The 22262-nt window shown below is 33.1% G+C and overlaps 1 protein-coding gene across 1 annotated transcript; it reads right to left on the reverse strand.

Annotated features, from left to right (window-relative positions):
* Nucleotides 1-10039: 10039 nt before the first annotated feature.
* On the reverse strand, nt 10040-11468 carry LOC130731726 (F-box protein FBW2-like). Its single transcript, XM_057583971.1, has 2 exons — nt 11179-11468; nt 10040-10789 (listed from the first exon to the last, which is right to left on the reverse strand). The coding sequence occupies exons 1-2, from the start codon at nt 11394-11396 to the stop codon at nt 10204-10206; spliced, it is 804 nt and encodes a 267-aa protein (XP_057439954.1). The 5' UTR covers nt 11397-11468; the 3' UTR covers nt 10040-10203.
* Between the last annotated feature and the right edge of the window lie 10794 nt (nt 11469-22262).

Consider the following 22262-nt stretch of genomic DNA (forward strand, 5'->3'; position numbering starts at 1 on the left):
AGAGAGAAAATGGGTGAGTTTTTGTGTTTTGTGAGGTTTTTGTTTCAAGCTTCAACATATATATATAGGGAATGAAATGGAAGATATTTTGTAAAGATTGGATAAGGATGGATAGATATTTATCAAAGATATTTTGAGAAGATATTTTGTGAAGATATTTTTGAGAAGATATTTTGTAAACCGGTACAGATTTGTTTAGTATCGGAGGATTTAGCTCATACAGTTAAGATAAAAATATGAGAGTGATTCCGATTCTTTCCTACTGATTCCATCGTATTTTAGACACGATATTCTCCCCGCCGAATCTTCTAATTCTTCAAAGAAATATCGGTATGATTTTTGGTTTTCGAGGCTTGTGTTTAATGCTATATATAGAGGTTGGAAAAACGCGGGAAAATGAAAGTTTCGCGATTCTGATTTTTCCGGCTTCATTCTCCGTGAATTCTAAGATACGTTTTGGCGACATAAATCCAAAACTAAGAAAAGGTTTCCTTGTATTTTTGGTAACTAATGCAAAGTCGGTGTAAAACTATTTTACCCGATAAGTTGCTTTTTGCATCGGATGTCGGAATAGAAAACTTCCTTCTGAAGAAAGATTGAAATCATCGAGAGAAATGGGTGTACGCGTGTAGAATCTTCATTTGAAGCTCTGAATAGAAAAAGTCTTCATCGTCGGGTGATTCTAGGGTTTTGAAATACCAGGGTTTTGGTTTCGGCAAACTTCCGATGATTGGAATCGGACGTTCGTAGATTCTAGAGTTTCGCCTCGAAACGATTGTGATATATGGAAAAAGAGAAGTTCTAACATTTCTCTGAAGATTTTTGGACTAAATTCCTACAGTGTTCCAAGGGTGGAACACAGTTTGATTTCCTAAGGTTCTTGTCCTAGGTTTTAAAACGAATATTAGTCGTGCTATAACTTAAATCGACTTCGATACAATCCTTTGACTTTTCCTGAACTTTCTCCTTCATAAATTTATTCCATTCGATAAACTCTTGTTCAGGTTTTCCCTTCACGATACGTCAAACCTAATCGTAAATGGAAATCTCTTCCACTTATTCTAAGCTTAAAACTTGGGTCTTACATTACTACCCTCCAAAAAGAAAGTTTCGTCCTCGAAACTTAGGGTTCAGTAAAAGCTCCGGATATTATTCCTTGATCTTTTCCTCTAATTCTCATATAGCACCGTCCGTGTCTTCGTTCCAAATAACTTTTACTAAAGCACTCTGCTTCCCCTTCGATTGTTTCACTCTTCTAGTCCCAATATTGACCGACGGCGTCTCAACAGACATATCATCTTCAACCTTCCGAGATTTAACCACAATCGTAAATGCTAACACCACTAAATCTCTTATTCGGTTGCAGTCCAAAAGACAATGATGGTGGAACAACTAATCCATTCTTAGGATAACATCTAGGTTCTGTTAAGTCAATCAAACAGTTAGTACTCATCATAAGATAACATCTAACATGCTATACAATATGGTTAAGCAATAACTTCAATCAATTCTAAGCGAAAAATCGCTTGCAGACAATCAATTTTCACTCTTTGCAGAGTCACACAACCTAGCACAGAAGACCTATTCCCCAAAGACTCTCGAAAGACTCGACAAGCTCTGATACCACAATGTAACACCCCGATTTCGGTGGCGTCACTTTAGTAACCAAAAGTAAACTTAATGCGGAAAAACGTAAATATTTTTTTTTTGATAATAACTAAGACAAGACTGAATTAAATAAAACCCAAATGCGAAAGGCAACAGAACTAATATACAATATATATAGCATCCCCCGCTGTAATCCTTACCTCTGATCGCAGTGGTGTCACTTTAGTGACTTTAAATCAATAGTGCGGAAAATGCGTAAATATTTTTTTTCGTTTTCTTTTCAAATAGAAGACTTAACATAATGAAGACTCAACCCAAAGATAATAAACATAAAGTAATTGGGGATAGTGCCCGCAGGCGAATAAGTGCATCCCATGGTCAGAGCCATGAGTTTTATGAATACAGTTTTCAAGGAGATAAGTCAGCCCCAAAACGGGAAATGACAATCAGAGCTGTGAAAACAATCCCCCCATATAATACACTCCTAACATCGACCTTCATCCGATCATGCATGAAGTCCGGGTCCACGTCAAAGGCTCAGTAGTAGTCATTTCGCTCCGGGTCTTCCCCGAATGACGAAGAATCACGAAATAATCCATCGACGACATCTGACAAAAAGGGCATACATAGCCCCCCAAACACAGGTAGCACGCGCAAGGGTCAACTTACGGAATATAGTATAGAGAATACAAGACAACAGGTAAAGTATAAGGGGTATAGATATATATGTTATATATATACATATAAGTTCTGCATTGTCTACCCTAAGGTTTAAACATAGCATGTTATCAACACTCTAGTACAATTCCATCATCAAAGCACATAACGATATCTATCAACATCTACTCATCAAAACACATAACGATCATTATCAACATCAACTCATCAAAACACATAACGATACAAATAGAGTACATGATATGTCAATGCAACGTCACTCTCGACGATTCCGGAAAGAGTAGGCTGGGCACGTTTGAGTCGGTCCTAACACTGGCATTGTGTCGACCATAACTCCCGAGTGTCACTTACAACCTTGACATAGCCGGATCAGTCCTAACCCTGCGGGTCGACTTTTCCCTCCGCTATGCCCGACAATCAACAGGTCGATCCTAACCTCACGGTCGATCATATCCCCCGTCGATGTCCGAATTACCCGAAGAAAGAATAGGCTGGGCACGTTTGAGTCGGTCCTAACACTGGCATTGTGTCGACCATAACCCCCGAGTGTCACTTACAACCTTGACATAGCCGGATCAGTCCTAACCTTGCGGGTCGACTTTTCCCTCCGCTATGCCCGACAATCAACAGGTCGATCCTAACCTCACGGTCGATCATATCCCCCGTCGATGTCCGAATTACCCGAAGGTATAAACTGTACCCGAAGGCATAAACTGTACCCGAAGGCATAAACTGTACCCGAAGGCATAAACTTAACTCATGATGATTCCTCGAATCATCCGACTCATCTCCATCTGATGGTCAAAAACTGCTCAGCGAGCAAAGAGTATCGACATACTCGAAAACTATCAGTCTTCCGGCTTATCCCTCGGATAGCCCAACGACATAACTGCTCCCACAGCACAAGAGTATCAACATACTCAAAACTTCTCAGCTTTCTCAACACTTGGATCCGACGACACTTCTCGTTTTCCAAAAACTAAGATCTTCATCCTAAGCTTCCTTTCGAGTTTAACGCCATTACTTAAAGATTTAGAGGTTGTTTAATGTCTTATGAGTTTTCTTTTCAAAATAATATCCTTTTAGTCTTATCGCAAATCCTATAAGTTCTCAGGATCTCCAAATCCCCAAATGACTCCAGAGAATATCTCGATCCATAAACACCATAACAAGGCCCGAATCTCATTCGTCCTATCGAACTTGCTCAAAACTCTCAAAATAAAATCGGCATGACCTGCCCGCTATCCTCACCATTCAGAATCTCAGTTTCTAGTGCAAAGCATAGTTAAATCATCACAGTCATCAATCATGTCATATATCAATGCATCTCAGAATAAACACGTAGCACTTAGCATATAAATCATGCACCACACATCCTAGATTACCCACATAGCACATAGCATGTAAGTCAATCTCAAAAACATAGTAGCAGATTCATCATCTACATTGTCAGCCGAAGCCTCAGAAAACATTTTCCCAATCATACACAAACAAGTGCATAAACAGTAAATCAAGTCGAATGCGTCGACACCTAAAGCATTAGCCAGTAAGGTAAGTTGCCCTTACCTCTAGTTATTCCAGCGTTCTCCTCAAACGTTCCTTCACAATGAGCTCCTTGATCTTCAGGAAATTCTTCAAAAGAACCTTTAAAGTAAAAACCACAGAATTCTATCAAATTCTATCGGAAACTAAGCTATCAATGCTCACTAAGGTTACACGAAGTAGTTCATACTCCGAGGTACGATAATCTAGCGCGGAAGGACAAGTTTTCGGAAAAGGAATTTTCCCCCTCCTCCTCTATAGGGCTCGGCCACTTTTCACAATTGTGGGGCTCGATTTTTCTTCGATCAAACTTGGTTCCTATGCTTTCATTAGCCGTAACTAAGGGTATTCTGAACTCGGAAAAATTATCGGATCAAAAACTGTCGCAGGGGTATTTTGGTCATGATTTTTAACTTAGAAATTTCAAAACTGAAATCCCAAAAACCAAATTTTGCAGGGACGTTACTAACGACGTTTATGACAACTAATCCTACTAACACTAAGCTAAGGCGATAGTTTTTAGCCTAAAGGTTGAAGCTTTACCTCAAAAACTCCAAAAATGGGTATTTAAGGCTAAAATTGATTCCGGCGGAATTCCGGCGACATAACGGAAAATCTAATCCGGCAGAAGTGATCTTGGGCTCATATAGAAGAGGTTTAGAATCAGAAATGAAAGATTCAGGATAGTTTTGCAAAAACCCATAAACTATCGGCTCAGAAAAGTCTACAGAAAAGCTATGGAAAAAGCGATCAGAGGTAAGGATTAGCGACTATACCTCGAAACCTTGAAGCAGCAACTAACGGATCAACGATCAAGCAAGTAATGAAGAAAATTCTTCTTCCTTCTTCCTTGGATGAACTCGCGGCCTTGAGGAGAGAAAATGGAGGAAAATTTGAGTTTTTCTTCCTTTCTTTGCTATATATAAAGGTTGGAAATTCGCGGGAAAATGAAAGTTTCGCGAATCTGATTTTTCCGGCGTCATTCTCCGTGAATTAATAGATATGTTTTGGCAAAAGAATTCCAAAACTATAAAGAGGTCTCCTTGTATTTTTGGCAACTAATGCATAGTCGGTATAAAACTATTTTACCCGATAAGTTGCTTTTTGCATCGAATGTCGGAATAGAAAACTTCCTTCGGAAGAAAGATTGAAATCATCAAGAGAAATGGGTGTACGCGTGTAGAATATTCATTTGAAGCTCTGAATAGATAAAGTCTTCATTGTCGAGAAATTCTAGGGTTTTGAAATACCAGGGTTTCGGTTTCGGCAAACTTCCGATGATTGGAATCGGACGTTCGTAGATCCTAGAGTTTCGCCTCGAAACGATTGTGATATATGGAAAAAGAGAAGTTCTAACATTTCTCTGAAGATTTTTGGAATTAACTTCCATCGTGCCTATAAATGAAAATTAGCTATATATTAGGGTTTCTGACCTAGGTTTAAGCGTATAACGATCGTGCTATAACTTTTATCGACTTCGATACGATCCTTTGACTTTTCCTGAACTTTCTCCTTCATAAATTTATTTCATTTGGTAAACTCTTGTTCAGGTTTCCTTTCACGATACATCAAGCCTAATCGTAAATGGAAATCTCTTCCACTTATTCTAAGCTTAAAATCTTGGGTCTTACACAAGCTCCAGAAGTTCCTACCTCAGCTCCTGCTCCAGAAGTTGCTACTCTTGCTGCCAGAATTGACCAAATTCAAGATGATCAACGGAGACTGTTTCAGATGGTTGAGCAGCAAGGACTTGTTCAGATTGAACAGAGCAGGCAGATTCAGGAATCCTCCCGCAGAATGGAAGATATGATGAAATTCCTGATCGAGCATCTTCCGTCTTCTTCCAAGCCTTAAAACCCCTCTCATCTATCTTGCATACATTTATTTCTTTTGAGTGAATTTATTTCATGTTGACTATGTTAATTTCTTACTCTATTATTCAATGCACCGTCCACTTAGTAACTCACATGCCTTTAGGATTTGATAAGTTTTATGCATGTTTTTCTGTTACTTTTTCTCCTTATAATCTCTGCAATCCTTCTTCTCCATCACACTGCAATTCGCTTCACATCAGTCATTTCCCTCTCCTCCTACTTCTAGTTCAAGAATGACTTCTGTCGAATTAATTTCTGAACTCAAGACTATGGTATTTGACCAAGTCTTTCCATGGAGCGTTAATCTATCTACTTCTCAGATTTCTCAAGCTCTTGAGAAAATTGAGAATCTTCTGAAGTGTTGGCTGACATCCCATCAGACTCACTGTCTTCAGAACCTTCAAGAAGTTTTGAATGACCTCCTTCGTCTGATCAATCGCCGGAAGGACATTGAAGATCAGTTCCAGGGCATTTGTATGCTTCTGGAATATGAAGAAGCTCAAAATGAAGCGGCTCCAGATGCGGTCCGGGAGCATGAAGCTCTGAAGCAAGACCTGGCTACCAAGATTGCCTCAATTGATCAGGACATGCGTCCCCTACATCTTCAACTTTGTGACTTTGTTTTTCACTCTTTTTGATTATGACAAAAAGGGGGAGTACATAAAATGGTTTTGATAAACTCTTTTTATATTATATAAACCCAGTAGAGGAGAATAAGTATCAATTACTTATAGCACATAGATATTGTCAAGCGTCTCAAATAAGGAATACATTTTGTTCATATTCTGAACTAAATTTGCTTCTGACGCCTTATTCCAATTATATCTGGACAAGACTCTATGTTTTCATGTGATCTACGCAAGTTCTGAACCATCACTTCTGATGAGTATACATCCTTATACGTGTATCTTCTGATCACCTCACCAAGACTCCAAATCTAGACTCTTCATCATCTCATCAAGTCATAGATTCAGGGGGAGACCCCAGCTCAGAATCAGGTGCTATCCCAGATTCATAATGAGCAATACTAACCGTTACACAAGGATAAGTTTAATTTCTGATCTCTTCTCTCTTGTGTATTCAGTTTATTGTTTAAGAATTGTTCATCAAAATACTTGTTTTGTCATCATCAAAAAGGGGGAGATTGTAAGATCAAGATTTGATAAGTGGTTGCATCTCTATATTTTGATGATTACAATTAAGGTTTGTGATGATGAACAATTGTGGTACCCTAACGTTTGTCTTTTTTAGTTGTGACAAACAGGTTCTGAATCTGACCCAAGCGTATTTATTCAGAAGAAGAAGAACCAAGGGTTACTAAAAAGAGTGCTCTAAAGCGTACCATGTTCGTTGAGAACAGTGGCAAATCCTTCAAAAGTTCTGAAGATACAAGCTCTCAAGAGGTTCTGAAGAACCAGAGTCAGAAGTTCAGAAGACCAGATGTTCCAGTGGAACGGTCCAGAAGTAGAAGACTCAAGTTCTGAAGACCTGCAAGAAGTTGGTTCTGAAGACCCAAGCTATTCTAGCTCTGACGTTCAGAATTTCCGAAGAACTTGTTCAGAAGCAGAAGTTGCAAGGTCAGAAGAATCCAAGCCTTAATCTGACGTTGATCAGAAGCTTCACCAACGTTCATCTGAAGCCTTCAGATCTCAAGTCAACTGGTGAAAGGACAGGTCGCTATCATAGTACAACATCGTACAAGCCTCAGTCTGTCCGCCACCTACCTTGTTCAGCCTAGCAGTCTGATATTACAAGATTGCCACTCCAATGGACAAAACCCTAGCAACGGCTACATCACAAGTCTTGGAGTATATAAAGGTTGAAGAAAGAAGAAAGAGACTAAGAAAACTTTGCTGAAATCATTCAACATTTACGAACCAATCTCTTAGCATTATTTCTTCACTGTTCTTAAACATCTGAGTTTACCATTAGCTTCTTAGAAGCACTTATTGTAAACCCGAAACCTTTAACATTACATTGAAAAGTTCCTTAAGAGACCAAGGTTGGTCGGATCTTGAGAGGATTGAATCAAGGTTGATTCAGTGTTTAGCTAGTCTTAAGAGGATCGGTAGATCAGCTTCTTAAGAGGATACTAGTGAGAAAATCAGTGTATTGTTAGTCACTTAGCAGGTAGCAAAGTGCAGTTGTAACACTCATTGATTTTAGTGAATTGCCTTCATCAGAAGAAGGAAGAAATCACCTTCACGGGTGGACTGGATTAGCTTGAGCTTTTATCTCAAGTGAACTAGGATAAAATACTTGCGTGCTTTACTTCTTATCCTTCAGCACCTAGTTCTTATCTTTGAGTTTTCGAAAAGATCTAAAAGTACACCCTCTATTCAAAAACTCTATTCAAACCCCCCCCCCTTCTAGTGTTTTTCGCACCTTCATTCTACAATACACAAACTGCCAAAATGGTCTTGACCAAAAATATTAATATTAAATAAAAATTGATATAAAATTAAAAAATATTTATTATCTCTTATATCACTTGAATGTTGAATGTTGAATGTTGTAAAACCATTGATTATGAAATGCAGAAAAATATTATTTAAAATTATAATAATAAAATTATTAATATATAAAATATAATTAATATTTTTGAAATACAAATTTCATCTACAGAGGTCATTTTGTTTAAGTATGTACCAACTAATTTCATCTACAGATGTTTTTCTCAAGAGACTGGAGTGTTTCATTGAGGATCTAGAAAATTCTGTGCATGCTTCACATACGCATAGAGAAGTTACTAGTCGTTATGTTGATAAATAATTTGTTATGAACAATCAAAGAATGATAGAAGATAAGAAGAGTTGACATTTATCATGCAAGAACATTGACTCACATGAAGGAAATTCAAGCCAAATAGCTAGACTTTTTCCTAAGATCCATAATCTTTTTTCTGAAGAAATTATGTCAGTAGACATTCCCAAAGAATTCATGAAATTAAACCAATAAATATAGAGTCATACATGGGATAGACAGATCCAATCAAGCATCTAGGTGCCTTTTTCATGTCCATATTTTCACTAGAACCACCCGATGCTCTGATTTGTAGAACTTTTCCTTTAACTCTTAGGAAAGAAACTTTATTTGTTGGTTTTCAAATACACACCCAAAGAGAAAATGCACTCTATAGAAAAAGATTGGTTGGTTGGTTGTGAGCATCCAAGATTTAAAATAAACCAATTAAAAAGAAAGGGAAAGTTATATGTAATATTTAAACTTTCACAAATTTTGTTTAAACTACAATAACAACACCTTGACATTTACATGGATTAGGTTACGTGAATTTACACTCTTGTTATACGTAAATTTATATTAAAACTATAATAACTATTTTCGTTACATGAGGTTAAACAATATTTTTCGTCCTTTTATATACTACTGTGGTTACAGTTAATCATTTTGCTTCCATTTATATCATAAAGAAATTAATAATAAATTAAAGAGATAGTGAATAATTGAATTTGTTCATATAAGTTTATATACTTAATATCTAATAAATGGGTAACAAATAGATTAGAGAGAAGAGGAATAAAAATAGTTGTGTTCGCTACGCAACATCAAAGGGATAATTAGTCCTTATAGACAATGTATTTATCTGAAGCCATTAGTAGAAGTATAAGAGATCAAGTCAATTGCGATTGAATTCCATAGACAAAACCCACCCCCTTTATTGTATCTATGTGGTTTTTATCAATGTACAAGAAGAATAACTAGTATTGAATTTATGTATCAAAGATGCATTGCATTGTTGGGGATTATTTTTTGTTACACTATAATTTATACGAAATGATAAGTAGACACCAATTTGGGTGTAGATACACAAAATTAGTTGAATGAGAAAGAAAGAGAAGAGAGATAAGTGATGAATGTAATATATAATATGGTGTGATAGGAAGAGAGATAAAATGAAAAACTCCTATGTAGGAAAAGCAAGTAAATATAGGTAGAAGCCCGACAGAGAAGCTGATCTGAGCTATCACTTAATTTCCTCTACCTTCCTAAAGATAAGGCTCTTACAAACAAAATTGCTTGGCCAATTAATAAAGATATTTTGATCATGAAAGACCTAAGAGCCACCAATCATTTTACATTTTATGAAGTTTGTAGAAAACTTATGGAACATAAAAGTTTTGAAACAAACTACTTTTCTTTTATTTATCACTTCTATCACTGGGCTTTGAAACTACAAGTTTTAAGAGCTCTATTTTTCTTTTTGCGAAAAATGCGAATTGGGATCGGTTTGGAAAAATATTAACGTTACGCTATCAAGGAACCCAAATGATAGCATTTTTTGTAATCAATCAGAGATTATAAGATACTTTAAAATATACTAAGAAATACTTTCTGTATTTATTAATTATTATACAAAAACGTTTAAACATAACATCTAGATGCAACATAAAATCTAGCCATTCACAAGGAATACTAAGATTTATGAAGACGAAGGAGGCTCATGAGATCTAGAATCTCCAGGTCCTTCGTTATCCCCGTCCTAACTTTCTTCATCATCACTAGACTCCGAAGCTTCTTCACCTTGAAGCTCTCCATCAGAGTATACAGCCCAATCCTCTAGATCAATGATAAGATGTTCCAATTCCGAGTCATCAGAGGCCTCTTCATCATCATCCCCCATGTCGATATCTTCCACATGAGGCCCTAGAACCTGGAGCCTTGGATGATTCTCATTGACAAAGATATCGCCAATATTGACACCCGAGCATCCCCTCAGGTCCAAATGTTCAAGCTCATGACAACTTGATAGAATTTGAAGAATGCCCGTATTGGTCATCAGATTGTAGGTCAATCCCAAACGCTTTAACTTTGGCATGTTTGAGGCAATTGCCAATGCCTCATCATCATTCAAGGGCTTGCCGAATGTATCACTTGGGTGCATGTTCCGTCGCAACACTTCAAGCTGCTTGCAATTCTTCCCGATGGTCTCCAGCGCTTGAGAGCCAATTCGGATACAATAGCTCACATCTAAGAAAGTTATCAATTTGAGCTTCGAAGAAAAGTCTTCCATCATAGAATCACTTAGGTTGCTTCTTGGCAACCCTAGAGTTTGGAGGGATCCAGCACTTCCAAAAGAGTGAAAACACACACATAAGCAAAATGTTCAATTAGCCAAAATCACACCTAAATACCACCCTCACTAATTTTAGGTGAACACAAATATAAATTTCTTGTAATTAATATAACAGTGAAAATATGAATAAACCAATAGCTTATTTTTTTCTCAGAATCAGTTACGACATCCAGAAGCTACTTAGAGAAGTTTATCCTCATAATTGATTTTGGATTTAAAAAATCAAATGTAGAATGTTTTCCAAAATGGTAATCAATTTTAAAAATTAATGGGAACCAAAATAGTAAAATATTCAATCTATATTATACTTTAATCCATAAACATAATAATTATATTGCATGTAATTCGAAGATTTCGTTCAAACGGTGCAAATAAACTTACTTTTCCGCGATCAACATCAAAACCTCTTGACTCTGAACTCCAGAAACACAAAACTTTTTTAGGGATCCATTGCTTATCATAACCATCTTTTCAACCATCCGATCAATTTGGTCAGGCTCATGACGGCTACTCCAATCTTCAATTTCTATCTCTTGCCAATGGTATGGTCTCTTTGCTCCTTGGTGACAGGATTTACATACTAAGGGGATCACATTCATTTTTTCTTCGAAAGAAAGCCTTGAAAAGATATCTCCAATAGCGTCCGTTATAAATAACTCATCCCAAGGACGGAAATCAGATGTCATTTCCATAGAGCCTAAAAAAGAAGATAATTTTGCAATGTCGCGTTTCTTGTTAGGACAAAAGAACTTAATACAGATCTACCCATTATAAGAGTCAAAGAGAAACAACATGTGTCACAATGGATGACCACAAGACTTAAAAGATTCACATTTCTGAAAATGGTGTTTCTTTTATCTAGGTTGAGAATGAGACATTCAATTAAACATGAAATATATAAGACATGATCAAATTCAAGATTTGATATTGGAAGTAAAAAAATGCTAGATCATTCATATAAAACAAAGCTCTTGAAGCTTGGGAGAATGAAAAAACACACATGCATTCCAAGTCATTGACATATGGATCCAACATTCCAGGTCATTCTAAAAGATAAAAATGGCAGGATTCAAAACAAAAAACTAAAATGAAGCTTCAGTTTCAATTTGGAAAACCCATAACACAAAAACATTTCTCCGATTACAAGATCTATTTCCACCTCTTTTCCTAATTTCCTAGAAAACCATTTAGAGCGAAAGACAAAAAACATAAATTATTCACATACAGCCAAAAAGAGTGGAAATTTTCCTCATGTAAAAAAAATTGTGGAAATTTACCTGAGGGAATTTTTGGGGCAGTGCCTAGTGAACCTTCCTGAACCTAAATTGGAGAGAAACAACATATGTCACATTGAATGATCACCAAACTTAAAATATTCAAAGTTTTGATAGCACACTTTATAACCAACTAAAAAAGGTCTTTCTTTTTAACAAGGTTGAGAAGGGGCCATTTATTTAAATGTGAAATATATATAAGACACGATAAAATTCAGGATTTGAAGCTTGGGAGAATGGAAACACAGATACATTCCAAGCCATTGTCATATAAATCCAACAGTCCAAGTCATTTTAAAAAAATGGCAGAATTCAAAACTGAAAACACAACTGAAGTTTCAGTTTCAATTGAAAAACCCATAACACAAAAACATTTCTCCGACTACTTGACCAATTTTCCCCCTTTCTTAATTTCCTAGAAAACCAGATAGAATAAAAGACAAAAAAACATAAATTACTCACACACAGCAAAAAGCAGTGGAAATTTACCAAAGGAAATTTTCGCGGCGGTGCCTGTGAACCGTCCTGGATCTGAATTATGAAAGCATTCACCGGGTAATCTGCAACATGCACCAAGAGAAAGATGAGAGAAATAAGTGACAAAAAATGGTGAAAAAAACTAAAAGAATAAAGATCTCAATCAACCAATACACACTTACCCAAAGCGTCAAATGAAATCACCAAAAAGAAGAACAAAAGTGCATGTGTATGTATATGTATGAAGGAAGATAACTAAAGAGTAGAGAGTACAAAAGCCTAGAAGACTAAATGGACAATGATGTTGTATCTAAGTTGCAAGAAAAATGTTACTGTGAAGTTGAAAGGAGGTAAGATATATGTATATATAGTGAAAAAAAAGGTAATAGTATGAGGGAATCCGGAAAAGAAAATGTTGACTTTCCTGCCACACAGGAAATGTAAAAGTTGTCTTGACCAAAAATATTCATATTAAGAAAAAATAAATGATATAAAATTTAAAATATATTCATTATCTAGTATAATACTTATATACATCATAAAACTTAGTTTAATGTTGTAAAACCATTGACTATAAAACCTTGAAAATATTTATTAAAAATATAATATTAATATTAATATTATTAATGTGTAAAATATAATTAATGTTTATTGAAATATAAATTTCATCTATTGAGAGAATTTTATTTAAGTATGTACCAACTAATATTGTAAAGCATTGACTAATAATCGTCTGACATTCATTTCACATTTGGTCAAACTACATTATAAATGCTAGTATTTAATGTCAAAAAGCATTAATAATTCTTTAATATTATTAATATATTAACTACTAAATATTGATTTATAATAATATTTCTATACATAATTAGGATTTTTTATTTTTTACTATTATATAACTTAAATATTTTGAATTTAAATTAGCGACATTTTTCCTAATGTAAGTTTTTAAGTGAGTGTTCCATTTTATGCTCTTGTGATTTACCGTTTTCACGGAATCAAAGAGTATCATTCAAGGAGAATTATGTCTTGTTCCATTTCATTTCAAAATTTCAATAAAGTGTTAAAGTTAGTAACTTTGGTCCCATAGAAAAGAGATTGGCAAATTAGTATTTGGTTCATTAAAAAGTTTGTCGTGTTGGTCTACTAGTCATTCTCTGTCATCAAATGTGCTTACTTGGATGTTAATGTGCTTATGTGAAGGTTAATGGGTCAAGTATGAATTCAACACAGGCAAGTTAACGAGGATATGAACTTAAATCTATATATATATATATATATGAAAATAAGGTTTTCTTCTAGAAACCTATGACATATGGCACCTCCAAAGTTATCCATTTTCCCTCCAAGAAAAAAGACCAATCTACTTTTTTGACACAACATTCACTCATAACTCACCTTAATTATTGTGGTCTAATTTAATTACATTTTAATTTTCAGTTTTCTTTTATAACCATAATTTTGAAAACATTGCAAAAATAATGCCTAACACTCATTGAATTAAATAATACGAAAATATAGATTTGAAAATAATAATTGCATAATTTTTTAAAATGTTAAATAAATAATGAAAAATTATACATTTAACAATTATATGAAATTAAGAAGTTGAACATTTTAATTGAATAATGTCTTAAAAAAACTGATATTAACGAAAAAATAACATGAAATCCAGATTTTTTTTTACAAATATTACCAAAAAAACAAAAATATTAAAATAATAATTCATTAATTTAAAAAATAAACATATATTAATGAAAAAAATAATGACATTCATATGTCGTTTCTTTTTATATATTAAAATACAACTATATTAAAAAAAAGTCATTCAAATTAAAAAAAATATATTTCTATTTTAAACAACCATTAAAACAATCATTATTAGGTTTCTCCATACTCATTATTAAGTTTCTACAATCACTACATAAATTTCAAATTTTTTTCTATTTTAAACAACCATTAATGCACGTTAAAAAAAACGTTAATGCTAAAATTGATTGAATAGCTTTTAAAAATAATAATTGAATATTGTAATAAAATATTAAATAAATAATGAAAAGATATAAATTATACATTTAAAAATTATATGAAATTAAGGATTTGAACATTATACTTGAATAATGTTTTAAAAAAAACCCGATATTAAAGAAATTGACATGATCCTCCTGGATGCTAAGGTTTAAATTTATAAACAAATTCATGCCCTTGCATTTTTCAAGATATGAGCATGTTGATCTGTTTTCAAAACAAAATAATATTTCATTCATTTTTTTTTTTAACGAAAATCCAACAATTTCCAGGGTGACAAGATTCAGGCTACAGTGTGGAGTAGCCACGTTGTAAAATTTGAGTTAGCCTTAAAAGAGGGGTTGTGCAATGAAATTGTCATTCTCAGCGTCGCTATCAATAATTACAAATACATACCTTGCACTCATCCATGCAGGTTGTATTTCAAGTTGCAAACTAAAGTGAAACCTATAGAAACTCAAAAAATTCTCTATTATGGGTTTAGCTTGGCACCATATGGTTCAATATTTGAAAATCTTAAAGAAGACGAGGAATTGATCGGTATGTGTAAAAAGTATTTGTATTTTTTAAATAAATATAGAGATCATCACTTTTGATATTTTGATGCAGACGCCATAGGTGTTGTCGTAGCCAAATGACAACTATCGGACTTCAAGAAAGAAGATACTACAGTCAACAATGGGAAGATTTTGCTCAACAATTTTTACAATATGTTGCTGAAGGACACGATGGTCCAGTGGTTCTTATTCTGCAGTTGGCTAAAATGAAAATGTACAAAGGTACTGACATATATTACCAAAAAATTCGTATTTTATTTATTAGTAAATACTTGGGTGTGTAGGATTATATCTTCCGAGGTGAGTCTTCAGCCATTGACAATTATATGTTGCTATATCTAGAGCAAAAAACAAACAAGGGCTACGGATCCTAATAGAAAATCATGATGATCTACCTTCTGACAAACCAATTAATGTTGTGTTCGAGAACGTATTTTCAAATATAACTCTATAAGGTATGGTTTATAGAGTACTATAGATTCATTTTCATTCGGTATTATAAACAATTTATGTGTCTGTTAATTCTAACATGTAAAATATTTTTGGCTGTTTAAGTGGTTTGTATATTATATTTTTTTCATGCATCATCTGAGTTTAATAGGCTCAGGGAAGGAAGAACAACCGTAAGTATATAACGTACATGATTCTTTGTATTATAGTCATATAGTTTTTTTTTTATAGGCAAATGTTAGTGGTTAGTTGTTAGTAAGTTAGAAAATCCCTTCAAATTTCCCTTCCAGGATTCGAACCCTGGACCTTCCCCTCCCCAACCCTAATGTCCTCTAACTCTTACCACTTGAGCTAACTCTCGGGGACATTATAGGCATATAGTATTCTATGAAAATAGTATTAATTGTTCTTTTTACTAAATAAATATTACAAAATTCACTTAATTATATTGGATGTGAATTTATGCAGGCCAAGAAAGCATGCGCGAAGCAACAAGAGATTTGTGTCAGAAGATTCTGGATCGGTGTCTTATGTGCAGTTCATGTTTTACACCGCAATTCCGCTCCTTGCTGTTCTTTATGAATGAAGACCATTTGTTAATATTTTTTATTATTACACAATAATCTAACCATTTGTTTCATCAGCCTTTCAATTTCCACTTCAAGACTTTAGACATTACGCTCGAGTACATTTATGTATGCATGTTTACAATATCTATCATTCAGATTGGGTGCTTTTATTGAAGGAAAACAAATTGAAAATAAGGACTTATTGAACTAAAAATAAAGAAATAGAAAGATCACCTGTTTTACTGCTCTTGAACTTGCACCAGAAACTCAATTCTTGATCATCCTTTTCTGCCTCCTATCAACAGTCTTTTCCACCATGTCCTCAAGAGCCATCATTTTCCTTCCATGTTTCTGTATATTAGACACATCATAGGTGGAGGAAGTGCAACTTGGTTAAAAGCATCAAAAAATCTTGAGCGAAGCACAGCCATTCAACAAGCTGCTTAAGGCTGTTCATATTTTATAAGCACAAAATGAATGAAATAAAGAAAACGCATGGAAGTAAGAAGCATGAAGAAATTAAGAAGACAAATTGAAGTGTTTGAGAAAAAGAGATGGACATGGCGTAACCATTCTCTCTTTTTTCCAAGTCTTTTGGGTCTCACCAAATATAAACCAAGCAATACATTTTTTTTGGGTAAGCAAAATTGTATTGAAACAAAACCAGTTCCAAGCTAGAGAATCCATGGAAGAAAGAAATGGTGCAGGTTTAGGGCTGATGAATTTTACGATTGAGAGAAACATAGGATAAAAAATGTCGATTCTGAAAAATGCTGATGGAAGATAAAAGGATGAGCTTTTTGGGGCCATTTTGTAATGTGAGAGAGAAATCATAATGAAAAAACAAAAATGTTCAGATAAAATAAAATACATTTTTTTTGAAAGGAAAAAAGAACACTAAAACAGGGACGGAGGTTGTTGAACAACCATAGACTAGATATTTTTTTGGTTACAAGAGGAAAATTCCATAGACTAGATATAATTGAATTGAATTGTCTTTTTTTTTTTTTTAAGAAATTTGGTGGTCAATGAGTCAATCTATCTAAGATTTAAGAATTTAATTTCAAAAAAACATTTGGCAGTTTTAATATTATATCTTCTACCTTTCGAAATAAAATTATCTCTCTCTTATTTATTTAACAAAAAAAAAGTTATTCCTCTTATATTTTATTTCACAACTTTATAGTTTACAATTCAAATGAATTAAAAACAGATTTTGACACGTTGAGTGAATTTAAGTATTTTAAAAAATTCTTAATTTCTTTCATAATTAATTAACTAAAAATTTAGGTTAATTAATACAAAATATTCACTATTAAGAATATATATTTAAAACATTTGTTAAAAATATATTTACTAAAAAGATAAAAAAACATTATAAGTATGGTTAAATGGTTAAGTATGTATGCCAAAATTTAAGTAAAGAAATACTTTCAGTTTGGTTTGGATCGGTTCGATTTTGAACATGGGAAGAAAATATCGATTTTTACGGTTTTCAGTTTTTTGGTTTTGATTTTTTGGACCGGTTTGAGCGATTTTAATTGGTTTGGTTCCGTTATGAACATCCCTATTTCATGATCCTATTATTTACTCATTCTTCTATTGTCGATTCACAATTATATATTGTTCACCCCTTTTTTAAATCATGAATGGGAAAAACAGAAAACCTTCCATTTATCTTCTTGGATTGATAAAATGGATTTTTACTCCATCGTCCCTGGTAGTCGGTTGTTACCAAAGGTATGATCAAAGAGACAAAGACAACTTTTCAAAAAAAAAAAAAAGAGCCAAAGACAAAAAAGGGGAACGGGTTCAAACTTAAAAGTAATAGTCACGTGAGACTTTATTCAAAAATAAGAGAAGTCTTTGGATCTAAATAATTTTGGTAAATTATCTATTATTTTGGTTTATTTAATCTGGTGATTTATTCCTATGATTTGATTTGCGTTTTATTAGAAGTGGGGTTTCATTTTTTTGTTTTTTTTGAAAAGGAAATATATAGATAAAAGAAATACTTGGGAACAAACTCTCCCAAATGAGTTGAAGTCCAAGCAAAGCAACAATAGCAAAAGAAAAAAAACAACAGTAGAGAAACTAGACAAGGGCTAGAAAAGAAAGAGCAAACAATAAAATAGGGAAAAGACGATAAAAATGCAGCAGCAACAGCAGCAAGGACCATCTTGATCTCACCAAGGGCAGCAAGACCAGCATGCATCATCATCCAGATCGTCAACCAGCAATGCAGCATTAGAGAACATAAATAATTGAAGAGACCACCCTCAAAACTAGCTAGCAACCAACGAGGCCCTCTCAACAGCAAGCTGCTCTTTCACCTCCAAAGCATAGCTAAGCCTCCTGCTGCTCCACATACATCGCCTTCATTGCATCCTTAGTCATAAGATGCGAAGCAGGACCCATATTTGAGCACCGAGAGCCCCCAAACTACCCAGGCAAAGAACATCCCCTAAGCTATTAACGAAGGCTTTCACATACCCAAATAGTATCAGTTCTAGTGCAACCTTTTTTGGCTAAGAAATCAGCAATTCCATTTGTTTCCCGAAAATTATGCTTCACTTCCAAGCAAGATACCACCTTCATGAGATAATCTATCTCGTTTAATATATTTACCCATTTCCAAGGCCTATTTCGGTGTGAATTGACCCATCCGACAGCAACAGTCGAATCGCTTTCAATGATAAGATCCCTGAAGTGGAATTGGTTGCAGAAAATGAGTGCTTTCCAAATCGCTTTTAACTCAGCTTCAGCTGCCCCTCCATGACCCAAATTGATGGAGAAGAATCCCAGAATCTTTCTATCTGAATTTCGGAGGACACCACCTATGCCGCAACGAATTGATTTCTCTTTGAAATTAAATTTTTGAATCAAAATATATATTATTATTATTATTTATATTGTTATTATAAATAGAAATATTGATATTAAAAATGATCAATTGAATATTAATAATTAAACATGTATTAAAAAATTAAAAATACTGATTTAATGTATATACAATTTTTTTAGTGAATCTAAGTCTTATAAGTTAAAAAATTTGAATTTTTTTATATTTAAATAAGTAAAAATTTATGGTAGATTAATACACAATTATCAATATTAAGAACATATAGTTGAAACAATTATTAAGATATATTTACTAAAAAGATACAAAATATAATATTACACGAAATCTATATATATTAGAAAAGAACAACTTCTTGCATGACGTGTCGCTCTCACAGGCCAAGTTAGTGACGTGTCGCTCTCAGATTAATTCTCACATAATATTTTACTTGTAAGCTCTTTCTCCTTGGCCCCACTTGCCACATGTGCCCTGATTTTTACTTACCTTATTTCTCCTTAATAAAAAAATACATTTTTAAATTTTAGATTTGATTAGGATTTAGGTTTTTTATTTCTTGATTTTATCTTAATTTATTTTTGATTTATTTTTAGAGTATTAATTAATTTTTATGGTATTTTTATTGAATTTTCAGATTTTTAATTAATTCCGGATTTTATGAGTTTTTATTGTGATTAGCTTGATTTTGATAGTTTTTATCTATTTTTATTTAGTACATTTTTAAATTTTAGATTTGATTAGGGTTTATGTTGTTTATTTTTGTATTTTATCTTAATTTATATTATTATTTATTTTTAGAGTATTAATTATTTTTTATGGTATTTTTATTGAATTTTCGGATTTTTAATTAATTTCGGATTTTATGAGTTTTTATTGTGATTTGCTAGATTTTGATAGTTTTTATCTATATTTATTTAGAACATTTTTAAATTTTATATATATTAGAAAAGAACAACTTCTAGCATGACGTGTCGCTCTCACATGTCAAGTTAGTGACATGTCGCTCCCAGATTAATTCTCACCTAATATTTTACATGTAAGCTCTTTCTCCTTGGCCCCACTTGCCACATGTGCCCTGATTTTTCCTTACCTTATTTCTCCTTAATAAAAAAATACATTTTTAAATTTATATTTGATTAGGATTTAGGTTTTTTATTTCTTGATTTTATCTTAATTTATTTTTTATTTATTTTTAGAGTATTAATTAATTTTTATGGTATTTTTATTGAATTTTCGGATTTTTAATTAATTCCGGATTTTATGAGTTTTTATTGTGATTTGCTAAATTTTGATAGTTTTTATCTATTTTTATTTAGTACATTTTTAAATTTTAGATTTGATTAGGATTTATGTTGTTTATTTCTGTATTTTATCTTAATTTATATTATTATTTCTTTTTTTTATGGTATTTTTATTGAATTTTCGGATTTTTAATTAATTCCTGATTTTATGAGTTTTTATTGTGATTTGCTAGATTTTGATAGTTTTTATCTATATTTATTTGGTACATTTTTTAATTTTAGATTTGATTAGGATTTATGTTGTTTATTTCATGATTTTATCTTAATATAAAATATGTGATAAGTGATTTAAATCAATAATACATCCCATCAGCAAAAATCCTCTTAAAACCCTGCCTACCTCCACTATCTCCTCCATGGAATTCATCTCCTCGATGCAATTTTCATCTCATCTCTCCACTGAACTGAACCACCCCCACAAAATCGTCTCATCTCTCAACGGAACCACTTTGCCATCGACTTGCAATCGCATCCCTCCGATTTGCTGCCTTGGACTGATTGGGAAGGTTGCAGGTGGAGGTTTAAAATTATTTTCTTCCTTTGCTTGCATAATATGTTATGGTTTTTTTCAATTTTATTTTACTTTACCTTTAACTTTCATTCACTCATGTTTGACTTCAAGGTCAATTTCGTTCATCACTTGCCATGCTAATTTCAAATTCTTTTCTTCAGGTTTTTTTTTATAGATATTCCACCAAAAGAGATTCTTTGGAAGCCATGGATGGTGAGTCCATTTTATATTCTATATGGAATTTTGCAATATTTTGATTTGTTTTTTATGTTTTTTGATTTTCCTTTGTATGTGATTCTACAGGAAATATTTTATTCTATTTTAGAGTATAAATCAATTAGGATTTAGGTTGTTTATTTTTATCTTAAATTAATTAATACTCTAAAAAAAATCCGAATTTTTATCGTATTTTTATTAAATATTTTTTAAAGATTTTGTTTTGTTTTTATTGTCAATTTGTTAGATAGCCTCTCTTATGTTGTGCTATTTTATCTTGAAACCTGAATTTTAAAAGATTTTCCCTAATAATCTAAGATTTAAATAAATTATATTTTGAAAGAAGATTTACTACTACTCTTTACTAAATTTATAATGATGGCTTCGACGCCCCTCTTTGTCACGTTCCATGACTCAATTGGAGAGTTGGCCGGAAAAAGTGGTGAGCATTCTCCCTTTTCCTCTTCAAATTCCTTCTTTGCATAGTTTTGTTTATGTCTAATCTTATTTTGACTCGGGTTATAGGTGATGGTTCCGCCAATCTACCTACGCGTGTTGCTCCAAAATCAGTTTCTTGATATAATATTGTAGGTTGAAATGATTTTCTTGATCTAAGACATATTATGATTTGTTTTCTCAGACTATGCTAAGGAATGAAGAATGCAGGAGATTTCAAAAAAAAATTAGAGAAGAATTGTTGAAGTACATTAAAGGCTCGAGATAGAGTTTGGGAAGGAAAAGCATGTGGCTTAATGCTTTTAATTTCTGAGGTAGGAGAATGAATCCTTTTAGTTAAAAGTTCTTTATGTCTAGCATTTGATTCATAAGATTAATGTGTTGGTTTGAAGCTACTTATGTGTCTGTTTTTAATTTTATTCTTTATGTGTTTTGGTTGGTTCAATTAGGCTAATTTGAATCAAATGCCTTAAAGAAATCAAAGCACTACTTGAAATAAGGTATGAGAAGCTAGAAGAAGGAAATGAGTTGTAGGCAGGAGAATAGAGAGACAGAGAGAGAGAGGAGGGTGATTGCACACAAAGAATGCTAATGAAGTGGATATGTTACTTTCAAACAAAAGCTATATTGAATAAGATTTGAAAAATAATTTAAAGAAATTTTAAAATTATTTTCCAAGAACTCCTATGCCATTTTGTTATAGCCTTGCTAAACTATTCAACTAGGTTCTCTAATGCTTTGTTTGATATGGTAGTGAAAGAGAAGA

Source organism: Lotus japonicus, chromosome 1 (assembly GCF_012489685.1).
Source record: "Lotus japonicus ecotype B-129 chromosome 1, LjGifu_v1.2".
NCBI lineage: Eukaryota > Viridiplantae > Streptophyta > Magnoliopsida > Fabales > Fabaceae > Lotus > Lotus japonicus.

What these genes read in the sequence shown, in the direction of transcription:
- LOC130731726 (XM_057583971.1), bottom strand. Translation starts at nt 11,396, where the DNA reads ATGAATGTGATCCCCTTAGTATGTAAATCCTGTCACCAAGGAGCAAAG. An exon ending in TTGATGTTGATCGCGGAAAA is followed by an intron (nt 10,790 to 11,178) that starts GTAAGTTTATTT and finishes CTCTTTTGGAAG; the next exon opens with TGCTGGATCCCTCCAAACTC.